The sequence below is a fragment of the Hoplias malabaricus genome, chromosome 18, assembly GCF_029633855.1.
Source record: "Hoplias malabaricus isolate fHopMal1 chromosome 18, fHopMal1.hap1, whole genome shotgun sequence".
Taxonomy (NCBI): domain Eukaryota; kingdom Metazoa; phylum Chordata; class Actinopteri; order Characiformes; family Erythrinidae; genus Hoplias; species Hoplias malabaricus.
In genome coordinates this window covers 12602431-12624683 of record NC_089817.1, presented here as the reverse complement: position 1 = coordinate 12624683, position 22253 = coordinate 12602431, and the positions used below count along the sequence as shown (strand labels likewise).

General features: G+C 37.2%; 1 protein-coding gene across 17 annotated transcripts in view; it reads right to left on the bottom strand.

Moving 5' to 3' along the window:
- Positions 1-22253, bottom strand: part of dlg2 (discs, large homolog 2 (Drosophila)) — a 248182-nt gene that overhangs the window by 199054 nt on the left and 26875 nt on the right. For 16 of the 17 annotated variants that reach the window (XR_010796099.1, XM_066651051.1, XM_066651057.1 and 13 more), the window contains 2 exons: positions 20487-20638; positions 15089-15157 (listed from right to left, as the gene is read on the bottom strand). Coding sequence is in view for 16 of the 17 variants with exons in the window: in XM_066651051.1 (XP_066507148.1) it covers positions 15089-15157; positions 20487-20638 (221 nt within the window). In the remaining variant the exon portion in view is untranslated. Of the gene's footprint in view, positions 1-8355; positions 8458-15088; positions 15158-20486; positions 20639-22253 lie in introns of those variants that run through there. The other variant, XM_066651064.1, reaches the window with a different exon arrangement.

Below are 22253 nucleotides of genomic sequence, written 5' to 3'. Positions count from 1 at the left end.
ATGTTTTCCTTCTTCCTGTATCCCTTCACCAACATGCCCTGATCCTGCTGTTCTGCCCTGGTGCTGTCCCTACCTGTATCCCCCCCTACAACCTGCTACCCACTTGCTGCACTCGATCCTGGCCTTTATTCTTTAACAGCGGAACGATACAGCATGGCTGTGCATGAACCCGAATGAACTTTAAACCAGTTTAATCCACTCCCACAGTAACACTGAGCATGTGTTCTACACTCACAACTCTCGTTTTCACATTAAACATTGCTCTCCATTATTTCTATCTGACATTGTTTAGTTATTTGCTTCAGTGTCAACCTGAAGAGGATGGGTTCCCCCTTTGAATGAGGTTCCTCTTTAAGTTTTCTTCCTCTTGAAATAAGGGAGTTTTCCTTGCCACTATCAATCTTGGCTTTCTCTAGGAAGGCTTGGCCCCAGATTGCTGTGAAGCTGCTTTGTGCAAGTAAAACTGAACTGATCTGAATTGAATATCAGCCACTAATATACTGTAAATTCAGAGACAATTATGTTGATGACAAACCCCTCAAACTTGTGTTGAAAACTCTTTTGTTGATGAACTTTGTTATGATTAGAAACAGAAAGGCATGATCACAGAAAACGTATTGTATTATTTCCATGGACAGGATTCTGACAGCTATCACACCACATTCAACAACTAAACACAAAAGTTATGATAAGGAGAAAAACTTTCCAGAATGTGTGGGCACTGTAAACTATTCACAATGACGCCTCCATTTGACTGAATGAACTATTTGATTGAGTGTAAATTTTGTGTGCCTGTGTGTGTCTGGTTCAGAGACAGAGAAATCAATGAACATTTCCCAGGGTGAGAGGGAAGGATTATGTGACCTTCAGCTACCACACCACAGAGGAGAGGAGAGGAGAGAAGAGCAGATATCCTGGCTGGTGAAGCTGCCCTCCTTTGGAAAGAGCAGAATGTCATCATTACATCATTTCTGACAAACCAGCAAAAAATAGCTATGGTACTGCAATACTGACACACTGCTACACATCATCAGGAGCGTTCACTAGATACACTTGTGTGGGAGACCTTTTCTTCTAGCACTAACCCAACCAATCCATTACATAACTTAAACTCTACCCAGAAGAATAGAGGAGGGGTAGAAAAGAAGGAGAGAGAGAGAGATGATGTTGACTGAAGTAAAGGATCTGGGTCACCATAAAGACTTTCGACTTAAAATAGATGGAAAACACACAGTAACATCAACAGAAAATAAACATAGAAAACAAACATACTGATAACAGCTTTATTGGATAAAAGCTGTAAATCACTGAGATGGCTGTAACAAAACACAACAAATGCTGAAGAGGAGATGGCCACAAGGTGTGATTCTGCATTGGGCGATTCATTGAATACAGGGGGAAAAAACATATACAGTATATTATTTGGAGGCCCCAGGGATAAACTAACCAGGATCAAGACATTTAGTATTATTTACTGTACTTGTGTTATGTCAATTATTCACATGAAATCAATGAAAATTTACAACATCTGTAATTAAATCATTTCCATTGTTCATAGAGACTTTGAATTATCTTGATTTTACTGTGTATTTTGATCTAAATATATTTGCATCCATGTCATCAACAGACTTCACTTTATTGCTTTAGTAGGTCTATGCTTTATAAGCTTTTATTTTACTTTCAGTTTTTACCACATTTGGAAAATTGGTTTCATAACTTCCCCTGTCCATAGGCTTCATTGACAGAAGCTAAGCAACAAGAACGTTAGAACTGCCTGCTCCAAATTAATGCTCAATTAAAATCTCAGATTCACACATTCAGCTGATGTACAAATATATTTTTTAGACTGATTTTTTGGACTGATTTCTGAATGGGAAACAATAAATGGCAGCCAACTAGAACAAGGGTCATTCAAGTCTTTAATACCCAGGAAAAGTAGAATAATGGACTCAGGTATGTACATATAGGTATGTATAAAAAGTATCATTGACTTTTCAAAGTTCCCATTAGGTTGGCAACGTTCTTTAAAGCCTGTGAAACAAGATCCATGAAGTAGAGATGAAGGGATGGACCATGGATAGTTCAATTGCTGTATTATTTTTGCTGGATCAACTTTTGAGAAAGGCTGGGTGAATACATCTGAATATCATCAAAACCTATGGAAATTGTAATAATTTATTTTTTTTTTCTCTCTTGGTTGGACTACTTATTTAATATGGTATACAATGAATTTTGTTTTGAATCCAAAAAAGTTTTTTTATTTGTTTTCTCATTTAAATAAACTGTACAAACCTTACCCTGGTTGCACAGTACACAGGCTATATGTAACTTGTTCTTCAGAAAGCCAAAATTTCATCTGCAGGAACAGTCAAGAAAGGGCAAGAGGGCAATTTAGACAGAGTTCAATTAAATAATGAGAAGTCAATAATTGTTCCATTTAAACATGGTGGAACTCCTACCATCCCACACACTGTATATAACAAAAAAAAAGTACAAGCATGGAGAAATAAGAGTACTGAATATATATAATGAAATCTAGGGGAACATAGTGGCATAATGGGCAGTGTTGCTGTCAGACATTTCCAGAGTCCTGGGATTCTGGGTTTAAAACCTGCCTCGGGTGACTGCCTGCCTGCCTAGGTTCCCTTCCAATCTAATACACTGCTGTGGATAGGTGAATTGGCTGTGCAAAAGTGTTGGAGTGACTGTGCGAGTATGTTAGACCCTGTGCGCTTGCACCCAGTGATTTCAAGCAGGCTCCAGACCCAGTGCAAGATAAAGTGTTTGAAGAAAATGTGGTATTTTGGCCAAAGCATGTCACAAACCTTTCATTAAGACACCATAGAACTGTGATAACTTTTGGAAAATTTGATATAATATATCCCCTGTTATATTATGTTGACACTAGGAGATGAAAAATAATAAAAAAAAAAAGACATTAAAATGATTTGTTGTAGTAAGATTCAATATACTTAACTTTTTACAGTTAATATTCTCTTTCTTTTAAAACAACATGGCAACAATGACAAAATAAGGCGGTCTGTAGTGTTGGTAATAAAGGCTCATTGTTGGAAGCGTGAACATTTAAAGCCATACTTAGCAGTGCAGTGTAACTTGAGCCATACTACTACTGTAGTTTGGTGCTATGTATTTAACACAAATAATAATAATATGAATGAGTTGTATTACTTTTTTTCATTATTATATTTTGATAAACAAAATATTTACTGAAAAGTATTACGAAAACATTCCGTTAGAATATTGTTCTTTGTGGTATACGGCCAAGTATGAGTATGAATGAATTTAAATCAGTTGTTCATCAATTTCATGGCTCATAATTCATAGAAAAATACAATATATCTTAATAGGCATGCTCACATTTAAAATGGAAAGTCTTTTACAAGCTGATATAATACATATACCGCTCCATTAATTGCCCAGGCTAGTTCTAATATTACTTGTCTGAAAATGTTTGTTTGTCAGTTGGAAGTTATGTGAGTCTATGAATGTTAGACTCTTTCTGTCTGAACTGGCTGACTTAGTGAATATCTTACATCATGTTTGGGTTGTCACTGTGGTGATTCTTGGCAAATTGAATCCTCTCACTGACCAAAAAAGACATGTTCATGTGTTTTTAGCATGAGACATCACCTTAAAAGTGACTGTTTCCCTTAAGTTTCAGATATTAGTCCTTCAGACAAATAATATCTGGTCACCGCTGTAGCTGCAGTAAGGGAAAGGAGAGAGACTGGATACACAGAGTAATATCAATGGGCTGTGGCCAGTTTTGATGAATCTTAATAAATAACCAATGAATGCTGTAAGACATAAGCTCTTACAGTAATTAACTCATAAAGCTGACATTATAAACCGGCAAGTCTACATATATTCTACATATATAAGATACAGAGCGTTTCTCTGCAGCCCAGGACTTTCACTCTTAATGTTTCTGTTCTTTCCATCTGAAGATTCCTCATACTCCTCTGGGCCAACTCTGCCTCCCTCTCTCTAGATAAATACCATCCTCTCTTCCAGTGGGTAGCAAGTGTGCAGGCTGTGCACATTTTCCCTGAACAGAACCATTACAGATTCTTTTATCAGAATCATTTTTGCAAAATTTGGCAATATGATCCCTCCTTGTTTCCCTATATCAACACCATAAAGAGGTCTAAACTTTTTAAACATTGCAGGGGCCCTTGTGTTGTGTTGTGTTGTGTGTGTATGTGTGTGTGTGTGAGAGAGAGAAAGAGAGAGAGAGAGAGAGAGAGAGAGAGAGAGAAAGAAAGCAAAGCTAACTTGGCTCTGTCAAATGCCTTCTTCCACATGTCAGAAGTAACCACATGAATGATGATTCATCTTCTTTAGACTGACTGAATTGGGCTTCACAAGTATAAAAGCCTCCTCAGCTCAATGAATAAGCTTGAAAATGTGCACATATAAGGCTAAAAGAACGTCAGATGGAAGTGGCAGCAGAATACATTCATTGTCTGTAATTGCTTATACAGTTCAGGGTCGTGGTCGGTCCGGAGCCTAACCGGAAACACTGGGCACAAGGCGGGAACACACCCTGGGGGGGCGCCAGTCCTTCACAGGGCGACATACACTCGCACATTCACACCTATGGACACTTTTGAGTATAATAGAACACAGAAAGGAAAACAAATCCAGGTTTAGATAAACAAGACTAGGCAAGCCTAGTTTTGCCAGACCATCATTAGCCATATAGCCATTGTCACAGAGGTGTTTCTGGCATTTCTAAAACAGGAAAGCACAAAATGCATACCCTTGTCATTGGAAGGTCTGGAGAAACTTTGGTGCTTCATATCAATGCCTTTGTTTACATGTGTTTTTTATTATATGATTATGTTGTAGAGAAAATATGGAGGGCAGGACTAATTAATGCAGAAATGAAAAAAGGAGCACATTTTCTTCATAAAATATAACACAGGCATCAGTGTTTTTCTTGTTCATTTTATTTAACAACAAAGACAAAGAAGACCAAGAACATTTAGTTGATTTTAAGCATCACAATTACTTACTTATTCAATTTAACAAGTTAAAGCACGTAAAATTTAAGTGGCTGTGCCCAGTTATATGGAGATTTATAAACACAATAATGCTACAAAAGTCACTTCCCAGCACTTCCCTTTACATTATTTCAGGCAAAGACACACACTCACATGAAATAAGACAAATTCAGCAGTCCTCCTCTCTCTGTGATATATAATGTGTGTGTAAATGCTGCCGAGTTCTGAGCCGTCCTGCTGAGCTTGTGAACAACAACAAAAAAAAGTAACCAACACTGAGTCGAGACTCTGGGCAATGCGCATGGCAAACACAGCCCCAGAATAACACACAAACAGAGCGTGTTCCTGGTTTCTTTCCTAATATTTATTTATATTAAACATGGTGAATGGCCCCATCCAGCTCCACTAGACAATAATGCTGTATATGAGGCTCAGAAATCTGTCTTGAGTTACTGAATCTTCCCATGTCCACGTACGAAGCCACTGTTTGCGCTGAAGAACCTATTCTGTTTTGGTCCCAGCTGGGAACAAAATTTTCTGGTTCTAGAACCAGTTTATGTCGGTGGAAATGCACCAAATTGTTCCAAACTTAGTTCACAAACTGGAACCGTTCCGCTTCCTCATTGGTGGAAAATCGCTATGTGAAAAATGGCTGAACTAACAACAGAAGGTGTAGTAGTGCTACCTTGTGAAATATGGCTAACAGCAGAAGGTGAAATAACATTCCTACTCGTGCATTCGTGTTTCATTCATTAGGAGTCAGTCAGTAAGAGAAAATGCCTCTTCTAAGCCGGCCCGGGAGGCAGTCCAGCAATAATCACTTTAGACAAAAGCAATACACTACACTGAAAAAAAAGTAAAATGTATTTAAATTTTGTATAATAAATATATTTTAAATGCCATGTTATAGCATTTAACTTACACTTGGCAATATGACTTCATGTAATATATATTATGGTGATGCATACTTTTCAATCAAACACATTTCACTGATATTTTAAAGTGTAAACTCCCTCTATCATCTTTAGGATCCAAAACACTCATTTAAAATTTAACCAAGACTTCAGTTCATTAAATGCATCATTAAATAACACACACCAAAATGTGAATTCTAGAAACAATAGCAGGAGTGTAAAAGCACATTGTGATACCATTATATTGTAGGTGCGTAACAATGCATTGCAAAACTGTGATATCATGTTGCAACACTATAACAATGCCCACTGTGGAAATATCACTATGCACTGTACAAAACTAACATTCTATTAATTGTACCACCTAATGTTACTTCCTTGTTTGAAAAGCAAATTTGCAAAGATACCTGCACCAATCAATAACACACTGCAGCACACATGTTTTACACCAATCTCCTCTCACCTCCAAAATCCAGTCTTACTAGTAAAATGGGAATATGGAACCGTGACCCTAGCAATGAGAATCTAATCAAACTGAAGTAAATAATGGGTTGAGTGTATTATGGGTTTTTTTTATGGCAATGTAAAAATATGTAATCGTACAGAGTGAATATTCTGATATTTAAAGTTCACAAATAATCAGCAAACTACTACAGCACATTCATGTCACACAGCATACTCAATCAGTCATTTAGTTCTGCACTAGTCAAATATGCATGAGTAAAAAATAGTCATGTTTTTCCTTCATTCAAATTATACACAAAATATTGGAAGAACATCAATTTATGAACTGTAAAACATTTTAAGAGTTGAGTAGAATACTTGGATGTGTTAAGAAATGGTCATGCTGTCTCGAAACACAAACTATTCAGCTATAAACATGGCCCTTCACAAATGTTGTCTGTGACTAGTGATAGCCTAACAAAGAAGCCATTGCCATGCTAAGCAGCATAATTACTTGAAGTGGTTCCAGTGATTCTGAATGCACATTTACTTCAGATTCTAGTTGTATGAAAGTCTTTTTGAGTGTTTTATTCTCTGAGCCATTTTGTTGAATCCTAAAGCACTGTAAGGCTGCACAAAATATCACTGGTTGTTAATATGCAAATTAGCACTCTAAAAAATCCAACTGCTAGTTTATAGTGTGCTATGAGAAGTCACAGTTCGAGTCTCCACATCCTCGTCCTCTCTGTTCAGGCCAGATGTGCATGGTATCTCACAGTGCACAAATATGGCATATTACTGAGCACAATACTTTACACAAGTGCTTCACATACCTACACTGCCTCCAACAACATGGTTGAGGTTTAAACAGAGAGAGAGCCCCTCTCGCAGTATAATCGCTATTTAAAAACAGCAGCATTAGAAATTCCTTTCAGATGGTACACTCAGAATGTGCATTCCAATGTTTACATTAGCATCAGTGGGGTTTTCTTAACACACATCAAACAAACATGGAAGTAAGCATTCATGTTTCAGCTCTCAGAATACTCAGGAAACAAAGATAGAGAGACTCAGGTAACACGCAGCAGGTATTAAGCTCTCTCTCTCTCTCTCTCTCTCTCTTTCTCTCTCTCTCTCTCTGAGTGAATGGGCTCAGTATACAAGTATGTGTTGAGTGGGAGGAAACAGCAGTTCTGTTTCTCATCGCTCACACTGTACACCTCAATGAAATACATGCTGTTAGAAAGTAATAGCTACAGCTCTTCTATATTACATGTACACACATGGCCATATACCTTCAGTATGGTATATGGATGAACAGCTGGAAGACACCTCACACATATTGGAGACAACAAAGTAAATCAAAACCCCAAAACAAAGGCTGAAAAGTCTATAACACCGTTAAGAGGGCCAAACAATCTGATGAAACCTGTGGTTTATCGGAACAATACTGCAACTGTGATATAAATATGCTTATGTTCTATATATGAAGCAAAGAAGTGTTATATTAGTAAGACAAAATACTATTGTAGCTCATGTGAGTTGAGAATTGTACTCTTTCAAACTGCAATTATTCATTTAGCCCTACTGCCCAAGAGTGCTAACAGCATATAAGAGTGGCTACTGATTGTCAACACTGAGTTCTCATAAGTTCCTCCACTGATAGCAAATACGAGTCAACAATAAAGAATGCCGCACCTGTACATATGGACACATATACACATATTTAAAGATGCACAGAAAAAGAAAGAAACAAGCAGTCAAATTCAAATCCACGTAAGAGACACAGAATTCACAGACATAATACATACACAAACTCCATAGCAACATTTCCACACAGCAATACACTGCAGCTATGACAAATGCACAGAAGCTGACAGCTCACAAAGAGCTTCTTCCCTCTCTTTCTCTGCATCACTCGCTCAATCACTCTCACTCCAGTTGCCTCTCTCGCTCACGTTGCTCCTTACCTTAGTTGTGACAATACATAGGCAATCCATTATGAGCTAAACAGCTCAGCTGAGATTTCCATTCATGGCCACTAATTGAGTCTGAACAGAGGAACGGGAAGGAGTGAAGTGGAGTAGAGTGGGGAGGATGGAAGAGGAGAGTAGAGGAGAGGAGAGAAAAGCTAAGGCACAGACAGAAGGCTAGCGTCAACGGAGCCCGGCAGGCTGCCACAGACTGGAGCACTCCTCCACACAGCTACGTGCAACAGCAGCAGCAGTGGAAGCACGCATCATGTTAGCAGGAGCACACGCTGCAGCTCAGGCTGAACACAGCCACACGGGACAGTTGCCTTTCAAACAGAGAGCATGAGAGCGAGCGAGCGAGAGAGAGAGAGCGCGAGAGAGCGATAGAGTGGGAAATAGAGGGAGAGAGAAAGGGAGGCTGCTGCTGCAAACACAGAGCGTCCCACCTCCTTCAGAGTAGACGACTGCACAGAGAATCCACTCTCACATATCCCTACCTCCCCGCCTCTCACCACAGCAGCCCCAGCCTCCCATGTGCTCTGCCCTTGGAGATATGCATCTGTGTGTTTCTCTGTGTGTGTGTGTGTGTGTGTGGGCATGTTTTTGCATGTTAAAATGCTTGTGTCTTGGAAAAAAAACCACATTTTTATGTAATATTTAAATATTTTTTTCAAAATGTTTTCTGTCATAATTGCAAATATATATATATATATATATTTTTGTTGTTTTTTTGTTTTTTATGGTTGTGATGTCACACTGCCCACTCACAGCAATTTAGCTTTCCCATTCACAAGAGAGTTACATTTCAGAGTGACACATAGCATCAAGTATCTGCTTTTACATAATAGGTGGGAGTGAGGGTGAAATATGGAATTATTAGTTAATAATGTTTTTACTTGTATGTTGGAGCCTGAAATCAAAAGCCAAAAATGGTTTTAGGGAAAGGTAAGTTTCTATATTTTCATGGAAGATTAAAGATGCTGTATACGATTATGGATTCATCATGTGTGTGTATTTTATGCAAAATTAGCTATTTAGATGTCCATTTCAAGTTAATTAATGCAACTTGCTGTATCTGTGAAACAGCAAACATAAGTCAATGGTACCCACTTATGGAGCAGAAACTGAGCAATGTCCTCATCTTCTTTCATGCTTTTCAAAGGTCTGAGGTTGCTATAGAATCTAAAAGTCAGTTTCTCAGACATCTATCTTTGATAATGCCTTGATAATGAATTCAGCCCTACTCCTTCCCTTCCCCTGTGCACAAGCACAAGCACAGCCTGTTTCTGATTGGCTGGAGTAATGTTTTGTTTTTTAGGCCCACACCATTTTATTTGTTTCTCATTTATTGAGTACAAACACCAGACTTTTTCCAGCATGAAAACAGCCCAATGAGTTAGTGAACAGTGAGGAAACCTTTGCTAAATTGTACATTCAGGGATTAATAGAGAATGGAAAGACAATGTCTAGTTAATGTCTTTTAAAAGAATCCTACTGTGGTTTGTTTTCCATTGTTGTCTATGGAGCAACACGCAATGCAACTGAAAGAATTCTGTAAGTCTAAAGAATGTGCTTCACATTAACTTCTGAGCACCCATCAAAGAAAAGTTTGTTCTTCTTTTAATATTAGAGTATTAGCTACACTCCTCAACAATGATATTGCAAGAATCCCCTATATTTAAGCAGCCCCCAAAGATTAATAAAAATGTACAATAAGGGCTCTTTGGTGGTCTTCCACCTTTAATAATCAGAGGCTGAGACAAGACATAGAAGCTCTGCAGAGAAATCAATGGCTGGAAGTGGAGATCCTACAGGGCCCATTGCACAGCTGAAACAGATTTCAAAGACTGTCTGAATGGCAATGTTTGACCTTGAGTATATCCTAAATAAATAAATAAATAATAGGAATATTGGCAAAGTTCTGCACCATGAGAATACCCAAACAGCCTGCTTCTTTCCTGAGCTAAAAAGGCAAAGGCAAGGAGAAGAATGAGCCTACAATGCAGAAACATTGCAAATTAGTTTGAATGAAATAAGGAACAAATGGCCTGAATCTGTTTTAAAACAACTTATTTATAATAAGCCTTAAGGTCTATAGCGTCTTTGCATTTTAAAACAAAGTTTTAATTTGAAAGCAATATCTCCCCGCAGAGTCAGGGAGCTCCCTTTACACACACACACACACACACACACAGCACTGAGGTTTTTTACAGACCCCTGAGGCTTCAGGCATGAATGATAGTGAGGTGAGGTTATTCTGCATTCCTCTTAGTCCCCTTCTTTCTTTGCCATTCTCTCTCTAGGTTTGCACATTCTCAGTGAGCAATTTGCTGCAAACTGGAGCCACACAAACAGCCTAAATATCACCCAAAAAGCCCCTAATCTGATCAACATATTGTGCAGCACTGAAAAGGCAGAGCTGAGGCCATGTTGCTTGTAAATTGTGCAACACTACCGTACAAACTGCAAAGATATACAGAACCTGACCTCTTAACTCCAAACTGCAAAGAATAAGAAACACAGTAATACACACTGCTCCATGAATCTGTCTGGATATCTTCCTATCTTAAGCCATCACATCTGCTTTGGATATTATCATGGCAAAGAGGACAACAGTAAATGGAAAAACTATTGGCAGTAAAAGCTGATTTATGCTGCTGCCTGCTACACACAGCAAGAGGTAGCTTAAACATCAAATTCAAAGTAAAGCAAATAATCAACCAGTAGCGGCACATAGTTCAAATAGCAAAAATATTATAAAAAAATACAGCAGGAAATCAGTAAACCAAAAGGCCCACTACTAGGTCTCAGATAAAGAAAGCTGTACATTTACATTAGCTTCCAATAGAGTTACAGCACATACACCTCCACTGGCAAAAGCAAAATCAAGATGCACACAGTTTCCTTTGTTGGTTACACAGGCTGAGCATGTATACTCATTCAGATCAGAATTTGTGATCAATAAGCACTGCAGCAATAAAGCACAGCTGATTATTACAAATAAAGTATACATATATAGTTTACAATCTAAACTGAAGTAAATCCAGAATGTTAGATTTGTTAGATCACATTGTTTACATACTAACTAAACAAAACAACTGCGTATACTCAATTATCAGAAAATGTAGTCAAAACTATTTTTGTTAAACTATTTGCATGTTATCATTTGCTGTAATTGTGGGCCTTATAGTTTGGCCCAACATTAAATCTTCATGGCATGGAAAAAACATTAAGAACGTTAATGACTATCTATCTATCTATAGACAGATATATACACATACACACATAAACCAAATATTAATGAATGTTTTACAGTTTACAGTTTTTTTTTTATAAAAGGCTAATGAGGTTCCAACATTTGTGTCCAACACATTCAGCTGTGTCTATCCCAGCATTTATTAGTGTCTTACCTGCTGTCTGGACTTGATGTGTTCAGTCAGTTCTGGCTCCAGTTCATCGCAAAAAAAAACCTTTATCACTGCTTTCATTTCTGCATTCAGTCACACAGATACAGTCATGCAATGGCCACTCTACACACACATGCGCGCATAAACACACACACACACACACACACACTAAGCTGTTCAGCAGATGGATCTGGAAGCTGCTTTAAGTGATCACATTATGGAGACAGAGTGTTTTAACTTCCTTCAGACCACAAACATTTTCCCACAAAAACAGACAGATTTTATTTTGTGACATGTTTTGCACATTGTCTGGACAATGACATATTAGTATGATTTTGAATGTACCTTTAGTACTGTTTTAACAAGATTCAAATATCTAACAAGCAGGGGAGATTCTAACCCTGTACAGTATCTATTAAAGTAAATAAAATGATCCTCTTTGCTAGGATTATCACAGAAACTCAGAAACACCACTACCACAAATCTGTGCACTCAAACAGGAAATGGATAATTCAACACCTTGGTAGTTCAACTTAGAGTAAGCTGAATTACTGTTATTCTTTCTCAGCATGCAGTTTGAGGCCAGCGACAGAGAAGCTTAGCCTACCATAATTAAAAACGAGTCTACAAGTACCATTAGTCAGTAAAGGCAGCTCTGTTTGTGCCATTTTCAAAATAAAAGCAAAGAGAGACAAAGACCAAAAGCAACAAACATTTCTATACAGAAAATAAAATGACTTACTTGTCTAGACTAAAGTTACTACTGTTATTTTTATATAACATGTATGCAATTATATTCAAATATATGTAATTAATAATATCATTTTAATTATATAGTGTATTGACAGGCTTTGGTGTAAAAAAAAAAAGAGGTTTAAATGTAAGCCTTTTCTGTAGTGTATGCACAAAAATAACCAAGTTATATTCTATTCCTAATGAACCTCCTTTTCAAATTTCATATTAAATTACACCATGCTTTCTTATCCACAGTAACAAACAATAACACTGGGCCTTCCTCATAAATGCTCTTATTCTGTAAGCTCATTTTCTATAGGAGGCAGACAAACAGCAACAGCACACAACTAGTCACTACACTAGCATCAGTGGGCTTGAATGAGGCAAAAAGCCTTGACCCAGAGTGTGTGTATATATGTGTGTGTTTTTAGGACAAGTACCTCAAGCAACAGTGTCATGTGAATATTGTATGACATGCGTTGGCACTGCTTCAGATCGATATGGCATTGTGTTTGCCTGCAGTTCCGATAAAATGTGTTGGTACTTTGTGTTTCCTAACCAAGATATACCTAAAACAGGTGGCTGTCGAAAAATATAATGCTTTGACCTGTTAGAATTAAGGGAGCATGAGGTGAAAAGGAGAATGAAACAAATACAAACAGCTGAAGCATTCAGTACAGCTGGCCTCTGCAGTTGAGAGAGAAAGAGAGAGAGAGAGAGAGAGAGAGACAGTGAGAGAGATGGAAGTGTGATGTATATACAAGTATATTCACAAACTTGTTTTTAAATTACGTGCCTTGAATATATACTCATTATGAATTCCTCACTGCAGTTTATTTTGTTCTGTAGCTTCCGTTTTGTAGTTCTACAAATATAGACTGTATCTAGGACTAGCGTAGATACATGGAAGATGATGGGAAATTAAATGAAAGGTGGTCTCTAACATGTATACAGTATGTTTGTATATATTCGTATATTCATATATTATGTGCATGTGTATCTGTGTATATTTGTGTCTGTACACGTGTGTCTGATGCAGGGTGTGAGCAGTGAAGGCATCAGTGCTGTGTGTGTGGGCAAGAGGTGGCAATTACTGCAGATCCACACGCCTCCTGGTAAAGAGTCAAACTACAGAGAAGAATCCAAATGGCAACCACACACATACACACACAATACAGATTTGCACACGAGTGCACACACAGCTCAATCCTCGATCATTAGTAACACGCTAATAGCATAGACTGCAGCCTCTCAACCAGAAGCATCAGTCACACTGCTGGGCTACATGTCAAAGCCAGCCAGTTTCTTAGGATCCACACAGTGCATCAGCTCACTAATTACAGCTTATTCTCTCTGTCTTTCACACACACACACACACACACACACACACACACACACACACTGCAGTACTCTCAAGTCTTCCCTAGAAACAAAATGCCCCACATTAGCCGCATATTACATTATGTCATAATTCCATTATGCCTGTATCCATCAACTTAACAAATTTCAAATCCTCCGAACTAACCACATTTCAGCAAAAGAGACAAAGTGAGCTATAGATATATAAAACACATGCCCATGCCTGTGGCATGATGGAAATTAAAGCATTTGTTTCACAATCATCGGAGCAAAAACATGTTCCACCCACACCTGCAAGACAGGAGATAAACAACGAGCTGTTAGTGCCGAGGCAGATGTTTTAAATGAAACAAAATGCTTCTCTAAATCTGGAGAACTTGTTTGTTCCTCTGCACACTCCACAGGCCTGCTGCTGATGACATGCTGTTTAGTGTTTAGTAATTAACAGAGCTCAGTGTGAGTATGCGTATTAAAAATGTGTGTGCGCGTGTGTATGTGTGAATATGAGAAAGAATAATGTATAGAAAAATTATTTCAGTTCACTTCAAATGTGGTAGAATAGAGCTTTTTACAACTGCTTTTGTCGCAAAGCAGCTTTAGAGAAATCCAGTTCCTAAGCTAAAGACAAGTAGTGAGGACAATCTCTCTCAGGGCACAGTGAAACATTTGAGTCAACAGGTTCAATGATGGACATTTTCTCATAGTATTTCATCATATGCATAGTAGATAATAGTAAATGCAGATTAGAAATGATATAAGACTATGGGTTTTTAAAATGCAGTCAAAGTACCAATTAGTATTTCAGCTACCTAATTGTTAGCAGCAAAAAATGTATGAGTGCATCAAGTGAGATGAGATTACAGCCTGGTACAGGAACTCTTAAGAAAGCCACCAATAAGAAACAAATTTCGTATCCCTTCCAATAAGCATCCACCAAAAAAAGAATCTACAGAAAACAGCATCTGGAGAAACATCTCAGGCTGCTTTGCAAAGGCTGTTCCCACTGTAAACACTGCAGGCTCACAATCTGTTGCTTTTTACACTGGATGAGGAGGTGTGAAGCTTTATCCATACTCAACAGCAATCATGTGTCCATTTGTTTTGCATATATTACACCAGTAAGTGATGTGGTAGTCTTTAGTCTAGCATTAGTGTGGCTGTTTGTGTGGGCCTTTGCATTAGTTTAGTGCTTGTATTGGCCACAACATATGGCAGAAAACAGCACTCACTTCTGCATTTGTGTTGTTGTCAGCTGCTGATTCCTCCACACTCAGTTCAACGTGGTTCTTCTCTATCACCTGTGCATTGAACAAAACACAAAAGTGGTTTTGTTAAAAAGTTTGACCATGATGTTTTTTTCAAATAAATAAAAGACGCTCTGCATTTGAATTGGCCAAAATATGAAATGTTTGTAGCACAGGGCCGCAGACAATGCTGACTGTAATGCAAGCTTTCTTCTCTTATCAGCTACATAAGAATTTTTAGTTAAGTTCTAAGCCGTTACACGCTTAGCGACGTATGTCTCTGGGGCCAGTACACATCGGAAACTAACACTAAAACAAAGTAGTACAGAACTGCAAATGTAAATTAAGTTTTTACTGAAATCCATGAGTAAAGAAAGTTAAAACAAACATTATCAGTCCAGTAACTGATTAGTTGTTAACAAAGTAATACTTCAATGAAATAAATACATTTACATGTTCTCCAACTAAGCAGTAAACCAAACATGTTTGGAGTCTGAAATTCATGCCCTTTTGAAGAGGAATTACAAGGTTAATGTACCACACATATAATAGAAAACTATGCCCCAGTTAATAGCATCATGCAAACCACAACACACTTGCCTCAAATTGCTTTGTGTGTTAATTTATGACATGCTGGTGCCCGCTTAAAAATAAAGATGCTACAAAGGGTTCTTTAAGCAATGCCATAAAAGAACCGCTTTTGGTTCCATAAAGAAAAATGAGTTTTCTCAATGATGAGTTTTGATGATGAGTTTTCTCAAGCCACAACTTCCAAAGGGAAAACAAGAAAATATGATGGAGGCATATCTTAAACAGAATATATTCTCATCTACAAAAGGGGGTCACGGCAGAAAAAGTTTGGGAACCACTGTCTTGAGGCAAGGGAAAGATCATAATAGGTGCAAGACTAAGGGCAAGACTAGTGAGCAATTAAAAAGTGCCAAAATAACCCCATTCCAGGCCACCTATCAGCGCTGATCCTCTGTTGAGCTGTTTGCCATGTTTGTCCCTGGGCTATTTTTACATAGCATGCATGGCCTGTTTAACACTGATCACACATGCTGCATGGGAGACAGGCCTCTGTCAAAACCATTGTGCTGGAATGACAGAATAAAAATAATGATTTGTTTTTTTTTTGACATCAGAATTAAATTGAATCATGGCATGTATTGCATTGGATAAATCTTTCATACCTGCATCTATTTACCTTACAAAAATGTGTGTGACTGCATACAAAAGCTGAAAACCAGACTCCTGGTTCTCCAGAAAATGCTGTTTTGACTCCTATTGGTGAAAACCTGGAGAAGTTTTTGGTGTGTTAAACAGCATCACTGGTTCTTGCCTCATTTTTATAAATATGATTATTTGTTATAGTTTTATATTTGTTTATAAGTTATAAAGACTCTTACATGGTTATGGAATTGTTTACTTTTAAGCTGCAGTGTTCTACATGTGTAAGGTCTGGCATCCTATTGAATGATATTATTAAAAACAAAAATCAAGGTATGGCTGCTTAGTCCTCTGAGAGTGTGAGAGAATGTGCTGGGGTGAAGAGTACACACAGAGTTAGCCCCCCCTAGTGGTTAAAATGGCAGAATAGGCATCAAACAATGCCAGACTTTAAAATTATATCACAAAACAATATTTTTTAAATTATTTTCAGCCAGTGAATATATAGAGTGTGCATGAAATATCTGCCAATGCACTTATTTAAAAATGTAAAAAAAAACTTTAAGGTTAAAGTTTACAAAAAGCAAGAAAAGTGTGACCCACAAAAAAAGGTGACTAATCAGTTTGTTAAAACATGTTTGAAAACACTCTCTCAACTTTGACAACCTCTAAAATAATCACTGTCCCATCAGAAACTGGTTGCATTAATCATGAATGCACAATATATAATCACATCTCCTGAACGTATGGAAAGCAAGGTGAATCTTGGTTGACTATAGCCATTTACACACAAACAAAATATGTATACACGCATAAGATATGATCAGTTTGACTGCCATGGTTTAGTGCGGTGAAACTAAGCTTACCATGTGTTACAAGTAAATATTATCTGGACTGTTCAAGGTTCATGTTCCTGAACCTGAACATGAAACATTTTCTGGTAGTCGTGTGTTTCTTCTCTGCAAATGTAGCTCACTAGCTCCAGAGCACTACAGCATTTTATTGATTTATCTGTATCTCTCCCATGAGTGCTGTCTAGTATAGTCTCTCACAGGCGTTCTCCAGTGCTGATGTTACTCATATTACTCGTACTCTACCTACTTCAGTGATAAGTAAATCCAAGGCTATAAAGTAGCTAGAAATATATTCGGCTGTATCGAAAGAAAAAAAACAACAGTGGAACCTCTTGCTATTTACAAGCAAGCCTACTGTCACAGGCTCATAACAAAAAAATTAATTTAAGTGGGCTTAAGACTTATTATGATTTATTGTGTTAACATTTTAGTAACTATAACAACTTTAAAAATTCATGGATGACTTTAAAATTACTAATGTATATATATTTAAATACTTTAAAAAAGAGTGGCACTCTTAAAAGTAAAGAGGACATAACACAATATATACAGAAATATTAAAATAATTATAACTGCAAAAACTGAGACTGACCATGTAAACAGCAGTACATAAGGTATTTTATGCAACTCATAAACATCTTGGTCCAGTCCTATTGCTAACGCTCAGAAAGGGTCCTCTGAGAACAGAGAGTGTTGTTTAGCAGTTGTGTCAGGTTTACAGATGCAGCCATTTGTACACCTCAAAGAGCCAGTGCTGCTTCTGTTTTCCTTAATTAGAATGTAGCTTTCCTGCTTTCCGAACATACATCACTGCAGAAGACACTCACAGACAGGCAGTGAAGGCAAAAAAAGCTTTAAATGTTAAATGTTAATGTTTAACGGATGTTAAAGTTCCTCGCAACTTTTAGGATGCTATAAGAGAGAATATTTCATGGTGGAAAATGAAATAAGAGCTGTGTTAAAGTAGGGATGGCAGAGAGAGGTGATGAAATTTACTCTTTGTTTTCGAGGAGGTTGTCAGGAGACAAATTCTGAACAGAAAAAGAAGTTGGTACAACTTCTGCAGCAGCTTCTCATTCTACCTTCATAAATAAGCTACACTTCAAAGAAGCAAAAACCCAAAATATTTAAACATGTCTGTGTGATAGGAACGTGCACTGGTAGTTAGTTAAACATTTCAGTATTCGGGCACTGAAATCACTATTCAAGTATTTGTTACTCTGCACCATGTAACTAAGAAAAAATAATACATATGATCCAACAGTTAATTCAAAGCCTAATACAGTAGAGTTAAATTAGTAAGTTACGGGATATTCTACTCCCAATAAACCAAAGTTCATTAATGGGAGAATGTGTTTCTTATAGCTGTAAGCAAGGCTACTGTACCTGGTGTCAGCTACAGGAAAAAAAAATAATAATAAATAAATAATAATAATAATAGAAAGAAGACGTTTGAATATATGCCTTTCTCAATGATTGTTAGTATTATTAATATTGTAATATCTTTTCATGACACACTAACCACATTTGTATTTTATGTGAATATGTAAAAGCTTATAAGTATCTTTTAATCATGAAACAAACAGGCTGTATTAAAGTGCTGAAACTGTAAGACGTGAATTCTAAATTTAAAAAGGACAACACTCGCATAATTCACACTATAACTATTAGACATACAGATTAAGCATGAACATTTCTTCACACAGGCCTTTCTTAGTGTGCTCATTTAACATTTTATAGACTTTACTACACTGCATCCAATTAAGCAAGGCCAATTATTTGCTCAAGACCTCTGGGCATTGTCATGACTTTTTTTTCTAAAACTCAGGAGCAAGCAGTTTATTTTTCTCTCTTCAACGTGACAACTTTGCTCATACTTACAAGTAAAAAACCAGAGCCTTAGATTATACATGCTACTGCACAACAATAATAACACAACCAGCCATGCCAAAAACAAAGTCTGAGACAAAGAGATAATGTGGCTTCCTGTAGTGGAGATTCATTGCTATCCAGACTAAGTTCTCTAGGTGATGATGACGAGTTTCAAGCTTTGATACATCCTAGCTCTACTAGCACTTCAAGTGGTGCATTCCAATGTCAAAAAATGACCATATCTAGGTAATTAAAACCAGTGATATTCATTGATTAATTTATTTTCCTCAGCCACTTTATCTTGTTCAGGGTCACAGGGGGTTCAAAGCCTACCCTGAATCACAGGGCACAAGGCAGGAACACACCCTGGACATGAGGCCAGGCCATCAGAGGGCAATACACTCACACATTCATTCATAGCCTCACACATACAGACATTTTTAATAGCTAGTCCATCTACACACATGTTTTTGTACATTGGGAGGAAACCAGAGCACCTGGAGAAAACCCACACAGACACATGGAGAACATATCAAACTTCTCATAGGCTGTGGCAGCCACCATGTTACCCGATTTCTGATATTATTTATTTGCCAGTATTGTCTGGGTGCTGTGTTATTCAAATCTCTGCATCAATCTCCTTGGACTTTGTTGTCGATTTACGCTTTATTTCTTGCTGATTGTCACTGAGGCATGATGAACATGGCAATGAATGTAAACCAGCTAAAGAGCTAAAGTGGTCATTAAAAACAAACACGAAACCCATGCAAACTAGAAAACACAGAAACATGAACAAGAGAGATACAGGAAATACAAATAAGCATACATTAGAACAAAATACAGATAATGGATAATTTGATCTAGAGACAAATACAATAACTAAAACCACAAACCTAATATAAGGTTTAGCAAAATGACCAACTACTCAATACTGGACAACCTTACATGCCTGAGGGAAATAAGATGCATTTGTGAACTTGAGGAGCTTGTACGTGCAGTGGCAGGACACAGGAGGTAAACAAGGACACTTGGCGCAAAAAATAAATAAATAAATAAATTCATGAGCACATGACAAGGACGAGGCATGACACAAAAAGCAGGCTTGACACAACGACCCGGCATGACACTGACTAATTTCCATCAAAATCTCTTTAGTGGTGCATGTACGAAAGGTATTGTTCAATTTTATTCATGTAGAATTAATATTAACATTTGGTTTAATTAAATTTTGTGCATTTAGTGCATGTGGCTGTGATTAAAACTAGTTTGGAAAGATAGACTGACAGACTTCAGTTATAGTAGGCATATGAAGGTGTGCTGCAAGGATCAGAGCAGTAAACTGCGACCATACAGGGACTACCTCCTCACTTACACAAGCGGAACTGAGTTTGATCAGTACATCTGAAAGATTCTTAATCCATCCACCATATGTGCAATCTGTAAAGACCAGGCAACATGCATATGTCCAAGTATCCCCTATCTCTTACCTCTGGCTGTGTGCAGGCTGGTTGTGGGTGTGTTGTTGATGAGTTAATGGTCGAATGTTCCCACTGCTCTGCCATGTGGTTCACCTCCTCCAGCTTCTGCTCACTACTCTTCTGAGTGTTCAACAGGGTCACCTCATAAAACTCCTGGATATCTACAAAAAGACAGAAAAGGGAAATGGGGAAAAATTTCTTCTTTTAATGACGTCTGCATTCATTCTATTGTCTGTGAGATCTATGACAATCTTCTCATCTGTAAGGTGTTCATCGAAACAACACTTCTCATTAGGGTGGCGTAATAAATCATATTGTTACTGTTGTTGGAATGATATGGCCTGCAATGATAGAAGAAATTAAACCTAACACACTATAACAAAGTGAAATAATTCTGCTGATGGGAAGAGTGTTAAAATCAATCAGTAGTCTAGTCATCTCACTTGGTGTAAACCATGATCTCTCACAAGAAGAGTGGGAAACGTTGTCTGAAGACTATTGTCACACACAGTGTGTTTTATTAAGAAATAAATGTATTTGTTATTTTAAGATTTTAGGTCCATTTTAAGTGATTTGTTTTTTTACCGTACATACTGTAGAACTGAAAATTATCTCCCTGACACTCAAACTCCTATTATTTCTTATTTTGGAAAATTTAAACACTAAAACAATTTTAGGGGGGAAAAAGGTAAAAAAAAAAAAAAAATAAATAAATAAATAAATAAATAAAAAAAGAAAAAAATCATTCAGTAAACAAAAATAATAATGACATATTCTGAACAAATCTTTAATGTATTTCTTCTTGACTTCCATGATTCCAGTGATGCTTTGATTATAAGAAAGTTGGCATATATTTTAAACAGTTTAAAAAAAATTAAGAAACATTAAATATCCATATATTTGACCAAAATAGCTAAATAAGCTGAAAAAAAGAAAAAAAAAAACAGTGACAGACAGGGAGTAATTTCAGAAAGAGTGACTGGGAGAGAGGACAGATGGAAACACTGGCATTTCTCACTCAAATGTTCACACTGCACACTGATATAACTGGACTTTGGGATTAATAACTAAAATAATCCCTTTGCTGGCAATACACCAAATTAAATGCAGGCAATTTATGAGATTGTTAGTATCTGAAAAAAATCTGGTGCAAGAGGGCAAGCACAGAGGCCTGGAGATTGGAGATTTAGCTATAAAAGACCAGATTAATTTGAGCACTTCCGTCAGAAGTGTGATTAGAAATATATTTCTAGCAAGAGCAGACGAACACTTTTAACTAAACTACATTTAGTGTTACATTCAGAGTATAAGCTTAAGCACAACATAAACTCCATACACTGCAAGGGCCATCATATATCAGGACGTATGTAGCAGTTTTCACAGCTTGCGTGGCACTTGCTTTTCATCTAGTTGTGCTTGCTGGTGGAAAGATTGATTCATTCTTCTTAACTGATTCTTTCCAACTGTTATTTTAAAGGAATCTGGTGCCCTGATCAATGGATTCAATTTATTTTCAATCTATAATAGGCTGGGGGGCTATATATATATATGTATTTGAGAAATATTTCTAGAATATATCACTACAGAACACTTGTACACTGGGTCTAACTTTAGGGCTCAAGCTTTTACATCACCATTATCAAAAGTTAAACAGAAAGAAAAAGTTCTGTTTAAAGTTTTGTTACTTTTTTGTTTCTGATTTTGAGACAAATCTGCAAAAACAGCTCAGTTTGGGATGAACACATTGGAGAGTAGATGTTTTGTTTGATGCTAAGG